The 15361-nt window shown below is 34.7% G+C and overlaps 1 protein-coding gene across 2 annotated transcripts in view; it reads left to right on the top strand.

Annotated features, from left to right (window-relative positions):
• The window catches only part of arrb1 (arrestin, beta 1), a 39675-nt gene extending 24886 nt beyond the window's left edge, over window positions 1-14789 (top strand). For both annotated transcript variants that reach the window (XM_051129732.1, XM_051129731.1), the window contains exons 3-17: window positions 3178-3208; window positions 3872-3932; window positions 4525-4569; window positions 4922-5118; window positions 5238-5297; window positions 5409-5476; window positions 6695-6830; window positions 7885-7969; window positions 8055-8127; window positions 8218-8355; window positions 8440-8523; window positions 10302-10325; window positions 10722-10792; window positions 11164-11215; window positions 13418-14789. In XM_051129732.1, coding sequence (XP_050985689.1) covers window positions 3178-3208; window positions 3872-3932; window positions 4525-4569; window positions 4922-5118; window positions 5238-5297; window positions 5409-5476; window positions 6695-6830; window positions 7885-7969; window positions 8055-8127; window positions 8218-8355; window positions 8440-8523; window positions 10302-10325; window positions 10722-10792; window positions 11164-11215; window positions 13418-13529 — 1237 coding nt within the window. In that variant the 3' untranslated portion in view covers window positions 13530-14789. The remainder of the gene's footprint in view (window positions 1-3177; window positions 3209-3871; window positions 3933-4524; window positions 4570-4921; window positions 5119-5237; window positions 5298-5408; window positions 5477-6694; window positions 6831-7884; window positions 7970-8054; window positions 8128-8217; window positions 8356-8439; window positions 8524-10301; window positions 10326-10721; window positions 10793-11163; window positions 11216-13417) is intronic.
• The last annotated feature ends 572 nt before the right edge of the window (window positions 14790-15361 follow it).

Genomic DNA, 15361 nt, shown 5'->3' with positions numbered 1-15361 from the left:
TTGACCGCAAGGTCATGCTCGAGCAAGAGTTGTTTGGCTAGCAAAAGCTTTAGGAATAATATTAAAGAGCAAGTCATTGGGTTTTCGAAAAATATATTTTTTGCAGTTTGTAACAGCTATCCTTCAATGTAAACAGTCTGCAATGTTGTTAATCAAAAAAGTGCATGATAAATAAAGATATTTTATCTCAAAAGAACTGCCTTAAGGAGTTGTCATATATTTGAATCTTCTGCCTGTTACTGACATACTCTGTAACACATTAGCATAATCCCCATCTGCCCGGAAAATACAAACAGTCTGACCTGCCCACAAACACTTCCGCTAGTTAGTGTGTTTATATCATGTTGAGAAGACGCTGTGTTCTGCGCCGACAAAGCAAGTTTGTTTTGTTTTCATTGCCGAAAGATGATGATGTGAACAATTAATGGTTAAAATCACTTTTTTTTGCCACGATACCTCAGCAATACAATTCGTACCATATACAAAGTGTAAACTTACCACTGAGAAACGTCCTGATGAACTCGTGCTTGCTTGCTGAGGTACTGTATCGTTATCACCCTCGGATTCTGGCCTTGACTTAATAAGGTATTATTGATGCCATTTTTTTACCTTATAGCAGCTTTGTTAATGGTAATGGGCATTTTTGTTTCTGACACACATTCTGTTTAGAAATCATTACAATGTTTTCTGACCTTAGATTCATTTAAACCTGTTGTAGGGGACTGTAAAACAATATTAGGACACAAAAAATACCATATGACCTGCTCTTTAACACTGTTTTGATATTCTGTGATAATCTATGACACTACACTGGGTACTGTATTCCACAATGTGCTTGATTAGACTTTCCGCCAGATTTGAAGGATGCCTTCGCCCAACTGCTGTTTTGAGATCTCTCCACACGTGTTCTATGGGATTCAGATCTGGACTCATTGCTGGACATTTCAGAACTCTCCAGCGCTTTGTTTGTAACTGTTTCCGACTGCTTTTTGAAGTGTGTTTCGGGTCATTGTCCTGCTGGAAGACCCATGACCTCTGGTGGAGACGCAGCTTTCTGACACCGGCCACTACGTTGTGCCCTAAAATTCTTTGGTAATCATCAGATTTCCTGATACTTTTCACACAGTCAAGGCATCCAGTGCCAGAAGCAGCAAAGGCACCCCAAAACATCTTTGAACCTCCACCATGTTTGACTGTAGGGACTGTGTTCTTTTCTTTGAAGGCCTGTAAACAGTGCCATGATGTCCTTTACCAAAAAGCTCTACTTTTGTCTCATCTGTTCACAGTACGTTCTCCCCGATGGATTGTGATTTTGTCACATAAGCTTTGGCAAACTCCAGTCTTGTAATGTAGCGAGGGAGACGTGCGGATCCATATGCAGCTTTTATTAAAAACCAACTCAAGGTCAGACAGGCAGGGGTCAGAAACAGTGTAAAAAGAACAACGGAGATAATCCAACAGAGTAATCCGTGGGCGGGCGATGGTCGGGGCAGGCGGCAGACAGAGAAAACAGTAGTCCAGAGAGACAAAGCAATAGGTCCGAAGGCAGGCAGCAGGGAATCAGATATCTAAACAGTCCAAGTCAAACACAGAAAATCCACAAACAAGGTAAACACTCAGAAATGTAGCTACAGCAAACAAGACTTCGCAAGGAGTAAGAGTCCGGACGTGGTTTATAAAGGCTGGCTAATGAGCGGCACCTGGGAACGTAATAGGTGAGGTGGAGTATGGGAAATGTAGTCCAGGGTGTAGTGCAATGATCTGTGTAGTGGGACTGTCCATAGAATGGCAAGGCGACCTCTGGTGGTGAGCAGACTGAAGGCCATGGGCCCGATTCATGACATAGCCCCCCCCAAAGAGCGGCTTCCAGACGTTCATGTTTTTCCACAGTTTCCACTATCCATGCTAAGTGTGACACACAACACAAAGGTTGAGTCAACTTTTCTCTATTTTAACTGGTTGCAAGTGTGATTACTATATTGCCCACACCTGTTACTTGCCACAGGTGTGTCTAAATACAAATTACAGGAGCATCAGTTGCTTGAAAAGCAATTATTTCTTACAATTTAGACAAGGTGCCAATAATTTTGTCCAGTCCATTTTTGAGTTCTGTGTGAAATTTGATCAAGTTTGACTTTTCTTCTTCTTTTTTTTTTTTTTTTTTTTTTTTTTTTTGTGTGTGTTGTTGCAGTGCAAACAAAAACAATAAGCATGTGAATACCAGAACATTTGCAATTGGAACAATTTTCTGAGAGAAGTGCTGCATTTTTTGAATTGCAAGGGTGCCAGTCTTTTTGGCCATGACTGTATAAACTACATATAAACATTGATTAATGCACATACATAGAGCACATTAAATATATGGTAAATGGAAGCTCATGGAGGCACTGTTGAATGGAAGCATGCAGACACATTTAAAGTTCTAAAAGAACAGTAAGATTTGTTTATGAACATAATATGTCTCTGTACATTTGATTTTGGGTTAGTCCATTTTTATCCATTTTAAAAATGTCAAGAAATGAAAATGTATTTCATTTGTTGTTGTTTACAAAAAGTGGTACCCTTAGTCTTTGTCTAGAAAAAATAAATGTTCTGATTTTATTTTGTTTAGGCCACATACAACCCTATTTTTGTTTCGCTTAGATCATACACAAACAGATAAAACACCTTAGTGTTTCTTTAAAAATGTAGACCATCACATCAGCAGCAAAACTGATTTATGACTTCATTTATTGTTGTTTTGCTGTAGGGTGCTGCTTGTGAAAGAAATGGCTGAACTGTGGATGAGGAGCTAAGAGATGTGTTATTATTTCAGTGCCACTGAGACAGATATAGGAAAAAAAGAACAAATTAGGATAAAAATAAGTCTTAAAAAGTCTACATTTATGTCTTGAGTTAGAAAAACTGCTTATGATTTCATAAGCATTTCCTCATGATATTTAAAGAAACTACACATAGAAAAAAAAGAGAGCCCTTACACTATTTACTTCAAGTAAGGGCCCTTAGAGTAAAAAGAATCCAGATTGGATGTTTTAGGGGTCCTGCACCAGAAAGATACTGTCAGAGAGATAAGTGTGATTTCTCAGGACACCACTAACTTACACCTCCTTTAAATAGCTGCATCTTAGCAAAACTTCATGTGTATTATCATCTTATGTTACTCTTCTTTTTCCACAGGGTGTTCAAGAAGGCAAGTCCCAATGGAAAGGTAATATTACATTCATTTTGTCCCTTCTTTATTCTGATGATAATGTTACTGTTAGTTGTTTTGACTCTGATCCTGCAAAGGTTTTCAGTCAGTGAGTGCAGCACAGCCTGTTATGGTTATGACTGAATAACCACAAATATTGAGCAACAAAGTACCTCCTGTTCCAAAATTTGATTTGATGCTTGCGACACTGTTAGCCAGACGAATGGGTCCCAGCTCACAATGATTGTGCGGTTAGCATATAGCCATGAGTCTATATGTATCATTAGCAGGGAGACCTGTGGTGCGCCGCAACAGTCCTTGAGCAGGAAGCGGGCGTGGGGCGAATATGAAAGAGGGGCATGTGACTCAGCACCCAGCCTTCTGCAAAGCTGGGAAAGGCTTTACTAAGGATCTGCAACACAACCAATACAGAAACATATATTCCAGTGGGACAACTCAGTAATGGGCTTTGATGGAAAATGCACTAAAAAGACAAATTAGTGCTCATAATTTCATAAAAGCATTAATTTTGCTGGGGTTAATTAAGGACAAATATAAAACTGCACATGCACAATGGCACAAACGCACATTTAAGCTCAATTTGAATTAAGTTCAAATTGTTCTCTTTTTGAATTGTTTTATGGTTTGTGCTAATACTGGAATTTATGATTTTCCTTTAAGTTAACTGTGTACCTTGGTAAGAGGGATTTCGTCGACCATGTGGACCTTGTGGAGCCTGTCGGTAGGCACTAAAATACACAATCTTAACTTAACGTTTCACTTTTTGTACAACGATCGTGTTACATTGTAATTACATTGTAATTAATAAGTCATATGTATGTGTACTTCTTAATTACGTAATGAAATTGCTTGCAAAAAGAATTGCAGATTAAAATGTAAATTATTAACTAGAATGTAGTACATCTAACACAGACACTACCATATGTCACCACATTTATTATCTGCAAAATTATTCATTGAAGAAAACACATTTTATCATTTGATTTTTTAAATAGGAAATGTTTTGGATTAAAAAATTAAACAAATAGTATAACAATCTTTTCACAGCTAAGCAGGTATAAAGTTGACTTTTAAGCTGTAATATATGAAGAGTTCATTTGCAAAAATAAATAATTCAGTTTTTAACAATTTTCAAAAATCATGTTTTTTCTTTGTTGTTTCCAATTCAATCAAACTGCAGTTGGGTTATTTTGATTAAAGTTAAAATAACTAAAAATACAGCTAACTAACACAATAAAACAAAGATTTTTTTTTTTGTGTGTGTGTTTTTTTTGCAAAAAAAACCTTCTTCATATATTTTTTTGCTCTTTCAGATGGTGTGGTTTTAATTGATCCAGAGTACTTAAAAGAGAGAAAAGGTAGGTTTCCTGATGTTTCCTGAGGCTTTCCTGATGTTCCCTGCCTCACTCATCATTAATTTCACATATGTCTCCCCTAAAGTTTCAGAAGAGATCTCATCATTACAATCTGTGCTCTGATTTGAAAGATACCAGCAATCATAACTTTGAGATCTATGAGCTTAAACCTATGTCTATCTTCAAGGCTAATATCTGAGCTGTGCTTTCAACATTAATTTTATAGCTCTGTACACTTACTGTACTAATTGTGTCCATTTGCTGGTTTTCTTTCATTAGGAACAAGGAGTACAACATTGACTGTGAATCCAATAACCTTACATCTATTGAGAAGTTTGTTTTTATTCTTCCTCAGTTTTTGTGACACTGACGTGTGCTTTCCGCTACGGACGGGAGGACTTGGACGTTCTTGGCTTGACGTTTCGCAAAGACCTCTTTGTGGCCAACATCCAGGCATTTCCACCTGTGCCTGAAGACAAAAAGAGCTTGACACGTCTACAAGAGCGACTGATAAAGAAACTTGGAGAACATGCTTACCCCTTCACCTTTGAGGTGAAACGTCTTATTTTCTTGACATAATGCCAACTGTGTCATATCGGATTCTGGTTTAACTAAAAATATGCTACGATTTTTATTCTCAACATTAAATGTCAAACATTTCATTCTCACAGATTCCTCCGAACTTACCCTGTTCTGTCACATTACAACCAGGGCCAGAGGATACAGGAAAGGTATATTTTTCTTCAAATAATGTTTCATGATGTTGGTTTTGATAGATAAGTAAAAAGGCTTTGCAGAATTCTCACACCCCGTGTAACATTTTCTTACACCTATCTGCAAAGGCCTGCGGGGTTGACTTTGAAGTGAAAGCTTTCTGTGCAGAAAATGTTGAAGAAAAAATCCACAAAAGGTACAGCCTTTGACAATGGCACCCAACCGAGTACTGACACAAAGCAACACATAAAACATAACCTTTCTTTTAAGCATTTTTGCAACATTGTTGAAATGAGTTTTGGGAAAATATGGGAGATAAACGACACTAAATCATTTCCCACTGAATACATTTTAGAAAGTGTCTTATTTTGATTGCTAATTTCATTAGGTCTGGGTTTTTGTCAGATTCAAATGAGAAATCTGTCTAACAGGCAGTAATACAACATATTTTATTTATTATTAGTTTATTGTTAGTTTTGTAAAGCAATCACTGTTACTGTTTTAATAATCACAACTAGCCAACTAGGTATTTTGTTGAAGAATGATGTGTTATTACTCTTAAATGATCAGAGTAAAGATAAAATGTCTGAAAAATTCCTTATGTAAAGACCAGAAAACCACATAGACTTGGAGGTTAGGCCAGAAAACAACGAACATAGCAAACAAACACAACAACGTGCTGGAAAAAACGATTTCTCTTTCAGAACAAAAATTTACAGAAAATTTACCTACCCCTTTGTCATCCAAGATGTTCATGTCTTTCTTTCTTCAGTCGTGAAGAAATAATGTTCTTTGAGAAAAACATTCCAGGATTGCTTTCAATGTAGTGGACTGGTATGGTGCCCCCGAGTACGAACTTCCAAAATGCAGTTTAAATGCAGCCTCAGAGGGCTCTAAACAGTCCCAGCCGAGGAAGAAGGGTCTTATCTACCGAAACGATCTGTTATTTTCTAAAAAATTGACAATTCAAAATTGTCCTACATCACTGCAGAAGTACCGACCCAGTGTTTACAAAGTGAACATGCAAATTTTTTCTAGAAAATGACAGATTGTTTCACTAGATAAGACCCTTATTCCTTGTCTGGGATTGTTTAGAGTCCTTTGAAGCTGCATTTAAACTGCATTTTGGAAGTTCGTACTCAGGGGGACCATAGAAGTCCACTATATGGAGAGAAATCCTGAAATGTTTTCCTCAAAAAACATAATTTCTTTACGACTGAAGAAAGAAAGACATGAACATCTTGAATGACAAGGGGGTAAGTACATTGTATGTAAATTTTTATTCTGGAAGTGAACTTCTTTAACTTAACAACACATACCATTGCCCTGGCAACCACTCAAAACATACATTTCATAAAAGTCAATAAATGTCAAAAATTATAATATGTATGTCCTGCTAACTGCCCTTCTACAGGAATTCAGTGCGTCTTGTAATCAGAAAAGTGCAGTATGCTCCAGAGAAGCCGGGCCCACAGCCAATGGCTGAAACCACAAGGCAGTTTCTCATGTCAGACAAACCTTTACACCTGGAGGCCTCACTTGACAAAGAGGTAGGATTGTCTGGTATATTTAGCTGGTCTGAATAAGATTAAGTGTTTGACTATTGAGGAAAGACAACATCACAGATACACATTTGCTTATTAGTTATCCAAGTTAATCCAATGACAATGAGGACATCTAGTGATAGAACCAGGGGATTACAACTGAAATCCTGGAGGCATGACGTTATGTATTGTAGTAGTAGTAGTAGTATATATAATAATAATAATAATAATAATAATAACTTTTTAATTTTATCTTAATTTTTTAAATATGTTCTGATGACCTCATGTAAACTCAGATCTTAGCATGTCAGTAAGGACTTTTGGCATGTTATTAAATATTTTGGTATATTTTATAGAACAGAACAGAAGCATAATCTTTCAAAAGTTATTTTGGCATAAAGCTAAGATTAATGAATTTTAATTGCATATAATTGTTTTTCACCCATTTGGATTACATAATTTTAACATTAAGTAATAAACTGTGATGTATTCTGTTTGCAATCTTAAAATGAAAAAGCTAAGAAATTATGACAATTATAAAACTGTATTCATAAATTATAAAATTATACAAAATTAACTCTTGGCATTTTATTTGATTACTATAATCATATTTTCAGAATCAGCATAAATCTGTTCATTGTAAAAACTTAGTATGAACAAAGTTAAAATATACATAGCTGTGAAACAAGCAAACTTTTTGAGACTTAAAATTGGATTTATTGATGACAAATATACAAACCTGATTGTTGTGTATTCAAAACACATTCAGTTCATTAGTACTTTTACACCAGATTAAGTTATGTTAAAATGGTGTAATTCAGATGGATGGAAATTTTGTTTTCAAATACATAAATCTTAAATAGTTAGGCCTATGTTTTTTTTTTTTTTTTTTTTTTTTTAATGTAGATCATTTCTTTTCTTTTTGTTCTTTCTTTCTTTTTTATTTTTAGAAACACATTACATAGTACAGATATTTTTTTTTTTCTTATGTTGCCATTTACTCTTGCCATTTGCATGATGCTGCTAGTAACACATTTTCTTTGTGCTTAATGTCTTTCAGATTTACTACCATGGTGAACCAATCAGTGTTAACGTCCATGTCACAAACAACACAAACAAGACAGTAAAAAAAATAAAGATTTCAGGTCATTTAGTTTAGTGTATGGACAGACTTTGTATTTACACTAGTTTGTAGTTCAGAAACAATAACCGTTATTTCTATTATTGCAGTGCGTCAATATGCTGATATCTGCCTCTTCAACACTGCCCAGTACAAGTGTCCAGTGGCGACAGAGGAATCAGAGTAAATACTCTGCAAACTGAACACTTAACAAATTTGTGAGAACACAGCTTGACATCTGATTAATTACTCTCTGCTTTGTTCCTCTTCTAGTGATATTGTGGCCCCCAGTGCTACATTTTGTAAAGTATACACTCTCACGCCATTCCTCGCAAATAACCGAGAGAAACGTGGCTTGGCTCTGGATGGCAAACTCAAACATGAAGACACAAATTTAGCCTCAAGTACATTGTAAGTTCAGTCTTTGATTTAAAAGTGGATTGTGTTTCTTGCAAGGTTTATTAATCACCTTTTCATGACATTGTTTCTTAAAAGGTTAAGAGAGGGGGCCAATAAGGAAATACTGGGAATTATTGTTTCTTATAAGGTGAAAGTGAAGCTGGTGGTGTCTCGCGGAGGGTAAGTCTGCATTTTAGTCATCCTGTGTGGTGTGTGATGCTGAAATAAACTTTACATTAAGATGTCCTACATCTCATAGCACACAGGCATTTGCAACACATTCTCACTCTCAACTTGTCATATACTGATGCTTGTTCAGGACCCATTGGCATCACTTTTTAATGCACAGGGTACCCCTTTAGCGCCACTTTACGACGTGCAGGGTGCTCGTCGGGTTGCTTTCAGTTGTTTGCCTTATGCATCAGATCAAGACATTTAATTCTTTGCATACATTTGTAAAAATAGAAATGATTTTATTCCATGTTGCATGTTGCATGTTGCATTCCAAATCTTCTGAATCTTCTTGACGAGTGTTTAGGTTTAGGGGTAGTAGTTGGGATACATGCTCATAAATGTCTAAATAGTGTTATATAATGTAAATAAAATTGCTGTGGCCGTTTAAATTGAAAATCATACCTTGACGTACATGACAGAATGGCAAACCTATTAACCAATATAGAATTTCATCATGATAAAATTTTCACGCCATTCGCATCTGTATATTAACAGCAAAGATTTACCCTGCACATCGAAAAATTGACACTAAAGTGGTACACTGTGCGCTAAAGAGTGACATCCAAAGGTCCTGACCAAGTTTCAATATGTGACGAGTTGTGAGTGAGAATTTGTTGGCATTTGTGCTACAGGCATGAAACCTCAAATTGCACAACTTATTAAGGAGAGTTGTGGCATCACTTTTCTAAGCAGTCGAACTCTACGCATGGTGGACCATACATTTGGCACAAAACCCTAGTAACAGCGTAGCAACATTCTAGAAACATCCACAACTCTCAACTGACCCCAAAACCTGCACAAATGTATTAAAGGTATTGACCCATATTGGATTCAGTTGGTTCCTTAAAAGGAAATATTTTCATGGTTTATCTATTGTTTTAGTGTAATGAAAGATTTTTTTATTATACAGAAGTGTTTGAATGTTTCAACAATGTTTAGTTGTTCACTTCCCATATACAATAAATGCAATGAAAAATGTAATTTAATACAGTGGCTAAAATAAGTATTGAACACGTCACCATTTTTCCCTGTAAATATATTTCTGAAGGTGGTGTTGACGTGACGTTTTCACCAGATGTCAATATAACCCAAGCAATCCATACATACAAATAAAACAAAACTAATAATTTCAGAAATGAATGTGTAATAAAATGGAATGACATGGGGAAAAGTATTGGACTACTGAAATGTATTTAATACTTTGTACAAAAGCCTTTGTTGGTAATGACAGCTTCAAGATGCCTCCTGTATGCATTGCTTAGGTGTGATTTTGGCTTCAAATCTTGAAGGTTCTTTGGGCCTCTTCTATGAACTCTAAACTTTAGTTCTTATTTTCTATTAGATTGAGTCAGGTGATTGGCTGGGCCATTCTAGCAGCTTTATTTTCTTTTTCTAAAACTTCTAAAATTGAGAGTTTCCTTGTCTGTGTTTGGGATCATTGTCTTGCTGAAATGTCCACACTGAAACTGTAGGTGTTGGGACTGAACCAGCTAATATTAATTTCCACTGACAAGGGGTAGGATTGCTTTCTAATTATTTTTAGATTTCAGCGGGTGTCTTGGCTTTCCATGCCTTTTTGCACCTCCCTTTCTTCATGTGTTCAATACTTTATCCCTGTGTCATTTCATTTTATAACATATAACGTAATTTCTGAACATCAATATGAAATGCTTGTTATTGTAATATAGTAAGATTTTGTTTTATTTATTTATTTATTTTTTCAGGCTGCTTGGAGATCTTGCCTCAAGGTACTGTGATTTTTATATTTATTCCTACCAGAAATTCTTCAGTTTTAATGCAGCGTGTACAGATGTTTGATACTCTCTCCTTGCAACTGAAATAAAGTTGCTCCATAGTGAATTTCACTGAGTAGGACTGACAAGCCAATTGTGCACATTAGAGATTCCTATAAGTAGCCAAGCTTTTGTCTAGAAGCACAGGCGGGCTCAGATACTTGATAAGATGCCATCAATTACTGAGCCATTTGTGCTGATGCTTTTAGGCCAGTAATTCCAGCACTCTGTTAGCACCTCATGAGTGGTGGGATTGAAGTTTGGGAGCAGCATATCCTAAATGGCCAGGATTTATTTGGTTATCATGAGTCTTGGATGCCTTACTCTCATAATTTGTGCTTCCCTCTCTAGTGATGTTGCAGTTGAGCTCCCCTTTACATTAATGCATCCCAAACCTTTGGAGGAATCAATTTACAGAGACGGTATGTGTCATATTGCTCTGGTGAACTAGTTTAAAGCTAGGATTTATTTTTAGTGTGATATCACTTACAGCACATTCTGTCATATACCTTCCCTTACACTAAAACTAACTTAATACTGAATTCAAGCTGTACAAATCTGTGCAAAATAGTCAAAAATTGTATTTATACTGACAATAATGTTTTGTTTAGTTAAATAGGTGCCAGTGGGTGAGACTTTAGTGGCTAAAATAATAATAAAAAATAATAACCATTTTGACAAATGAAAACATTTATGTGCAAACTGCTTTTTAAAAGATGTATAACGAGTTCTTTAAGTGGGAAATTGTGTCCATTACCTACAGAGTGTCAATCAATATTCTTTCTTGTTTTAGCACCAGAAAATGATGCCCCCATTGACACAAACCTCATTGAATTTGACACAAAGTAAGTGAAAATCTTTTCCATGGTGTAATTGGACTTTGAAATATTAAACTGCTTTGAGCTATGTGCTTATACATAAATCTTATGTGTATTTATTTCTTATATATATTCTATTCAATATTCATTATATGCTGTATACTAAATACCAGGGCTGCATTTATTTGCAGGGCTGTAAAAATACAGTAAAACAGTAATACTATAAAATATTATTACAATTGACGCAAAGCTGAATTTTCAGCAGCCATTACTCAGCTATTCATTCAGTGTCACATGATCCTTCAGAAAATATTCTATTATGCTATTTTGGTGCTCAGTTATTATTAATTATTACTGGTGCTCAATAAATGATAATGGTTCTTATTAACCCTTTCCCCACCATTGACAGAAGTTTCTGTCATTTACATCATGTCCTAACCAGTCATGATGCGTCAAGCAATTTGGCTATCCACACCAGACACGGCACAACGCATCAGATATCACAGCCAAATTTCACTCAAATGTTACAGAAATGAATTAAAAATTAATTGAATTAATTGGAATAAAATAACACATTAACCCTTCAAAGATCTCAGCAATAGATTAAGCAACTCCTCTTTCTTAATCAGCATAATAATTACTAACCAGAGTGACTTTATTTTTGGATGTCGACATTGAGGTCTTATTGAGAATTACAGAGCTTGTTGATTATATATGTAACTAAAATAAGTTTCATTTGAAGTTACCATTATGGTGATCAGTGTTGAGCCTTGACAGCTTACATTACTTTTCTTTGCCTGCTGTAACTGTGTGTTTATAAAGCATGCTTGTTATGGCCAAAATAATAATAAAGGTGGTGGTTAGCAAAAAAAAAAAAAAAGGCAGGAAAAAATTTAAATAGCAAAAACTTTTTGACATTGATAATATTTTGGTAGAAACAATCAGATTTTTTAAAATTGAGTTTGAAAGAACAGCAAATATTTTGAATATAAACCTTTACTGCCACGCTTGATGAATTTTTTTGCATCCTTGCTGTATAAAAGTATTAATTACTTTTCTTTTATAAAAACATATTTTAATTTTTTGTAGTGTATGACCACTATATTCAACAATGATTATAATGAAAAAAGTTTCTTGGGCACACTCTAAAAAATTACAGCAAATTTAACAGTAAAAAGGCTGTAAAATGCTACAGTAAAAATCTGTAAAATGATTAACCGTAAGTTCCCCTACTACATATGTTGAAAAACTGTTTTGGAAATTGCATGTAATTTACAGTAGTATACCATTTCTGAAGTGAAAAAGAACATAGAACTTAGTTTTTTCTTATCAGTTTTGTACATTAGGGTTGTAGGGTTGTACATCTAATGTTGTTAAATGAATGTTTATTTTTTATTATTTCAGTTTCATGTGTTACCATGATGGTGTTTACTGTCTGTGTGAATAACACTGTGCACCTTCTTTACATGTTAGTATTTAAAAGCTGCTTGTGATGGGCTTTGGTTCATCATGTCACTTTCTCATCACCACTTGCTTTTGGTGGTTAACAGTGTATTACAAAAGTACAAAACAGATTTCAGTACTTCAGAAGGTTGATAATATTAACATTTTATCAGTTAATAAAATTATGGTGTTTAAATGTACATTTAAATTCAAACTGTAAAACCTAAAACGTTGCTATCGTATTTTTTTACGGTAAAATCGGCAACCACAGCTGCCAGTTTTGTACTGTAAATTTTGTGAAATTATTATTATTATTATGTTTTAGAGTGCACCAAAACAGCTTATTAGATTGATTTTTGAAAAATCATGTGACACTAAAGTTTGGAGTAATGGTTGAAAACATAATATTGATTTAAATTGTAATAATGTTTCACAATATTACTGTTTTTAGTGTATTTTGATGAGTATAATAGACTTATTTTTAAAAGCACGTAATTTGCAGTAAAACCTAATCTTACTGAGGGATAGGAATCACAAGAAATGGAATGACCCTGGCCCAGATTCTGTTCCACTAAGTGATAATTCTCTGTGTTTTAATTTTTTAAGCTAATTGAAGGAAAAAAATATATGAAGTGTTAAAAAGCTATGATTGCTCCATGTTTTGCTGTCTGTACCTTGTTGACTTGTTGTCTATAAAAAACAAGAACAGCTAGTAATACACAACACAAAAAGGGGCTCAAGGAAATACAACAACTGATGGACGTTTCTTTAACTGTTTGTCCCTAGTGACGATGACATCATCTTCGAGGACTTTGCTCGGCAACGACTGATCGGGGCGAAAGATGACAAAGATGAAGATGAGGAGGGTGCCGATTCACCCAAACTGAATGACAGATAGATATACAGATGAGAGTTTCCTGTGTTGTGACGATACAAGAGACCCTTTTGAGATAACCTGGAAAAGTGGGACACCCTTTAACACACTCACAGTGGTGCAGTTGTTGTGTTCTTGTTCACATTCGTCTCTTCCATCCTGCGAGGGTGTAAAATAAAAACTTACGTGTAGAAAATGTGACCTTGTCGTCGAAGCGATTAGAAGGTGAGGTTTTAGTTGGTAGGCCGGCCACTGAGTGCCTCGGGTATTTGAGGGTCTTTTAGGGTTGAGGCAATGGCTTCTCATTATAGCTAAATCAAATGTCAGTGGTAGCATGCCTTTGTTGTTGCTTTGTTTTATAGATTCTTCCTTTGGCAAGAACAGAGGAAGAGTTTAAGGGCCGTGACTTAGTATTGACCCATATTTAATGTATGGAATTTGTTGTTTTAATTACTGTAAAAGGAACTGGATTTAGTATTTTTATTATAAAAGTTGCCAAACTGAATAATCTTTATAACGTCTCATATCTCAACTGAGCTTTTTGTGAAAGTATTTTATTTTATTCTAATTTTTTTTTTTTTTTTTCATTTTTTGGAAGAAAAGATATCTAAAAGTTATCTTACCTAACAAAAATTATGGATACACTACTGATAAAAAGACTACATGACACAAATATTTTTTTTTCCTCCTAACAATCTTCAATTATTTCTAAAAGCGGGTTTCTATGAAATCATTTAATTATAAACGATGCCTATATATCTTTAAGGGGACTATATATTGCTATAGGATATTTTTACATAATTGAAGCTTCTCATACAGAGCACCTATGAATAGTCATGAGCTACAAACATTCCAGTTACAATCTCTATTCTGAATAAAGTATATATAAAGTATATGTATACTTAAATCTGTCTCTTTTGTGGAACAGAAAATAACTTTTGAGGAATGTATTGGTATATTTCCCCATGCTATCATAATTAATTTAGATATTTCAAGCTTCAGTAAGAATTTAAAAGCCCCAAAGTATAATGAAAAACTATCCCTTCAGTTTGTGCCTTGTGCATATTGTATGAATTGTACTGAATGAATAGGTTTGTGTGAGAAAGAACTCAACATTTAAGTTGTTATTCATGAATAATCTTTCCAGCACTCCGGAACTGGATCAGATTTTGAATGTATTATTTAATGTTCATCAATTCATTATTCATTTGGTGTACTGGATCAACCGATTCATTGAAAAGATCAGACTCAAAAGAACAACTTGCTGAACTGAGAATCAAATAACCAGTTTATGCTAAATAATTGTTATCTTTTTAGAGCTGCTTTACAGCACAGTTTATTTTATTTGCATTATTGAAACACGATTTTCCTGTTTAACACTGTCAAGTTGCTTTGACATGAGTATTGTATAAAGCACTATAATATATATAATAAATATTCTCCATATGGTCCTTTTTGAAGCTTGAAAGCTCCAGACCCCATTAATTGTAAGTGCATTGAAAAAACAACCAGCACATTCTTTAAATTTCTTCTGTGTTCCACGAAAGAAATGCAGGTTTAGAAACAAAATTACAGTGAATAAATGGTTGAGAATTCAGAATGAGACAGAATTAACTTTTTTGGGGCAAATTATTCATTTAAATCTATGGACAGTTTCATACATGAATTTCCTCTAGAATCATCCAGTAATTCTCTGAACTGGAGAGTAACTAAACGAAATTTGATTGGAAATGTAGCCATTTATATATTGCAAAGATGATGTGCTTTCTATATGAATGAGGCCTTGACTTAATGCATGAAACATGTCAATAAATTTGTATGTTTTGTGAATGAAACATTTTGTAAAAAAAAAAAAA

Source organism: Labeo rohita, chromosome 15, assembly GCF_022985175.1.
Source record: "Labeo rohita strain BAU-BD-2019 chromosome 15, IGBB_LRoh.1.0, whole genome shotgun sequence".
NCBI classification, from domain to species: domain Eukaryota; kingdom Metazoa; phylum Chordata; class Actinopteri; order Cypriniformes; family Cyprinidae; genus Labeo; species Labeo rohita.
Note: the sequence above shows the minus strand (reverse complement) of the source record. Positions and strands in the feature narration are given on the sequence as shown.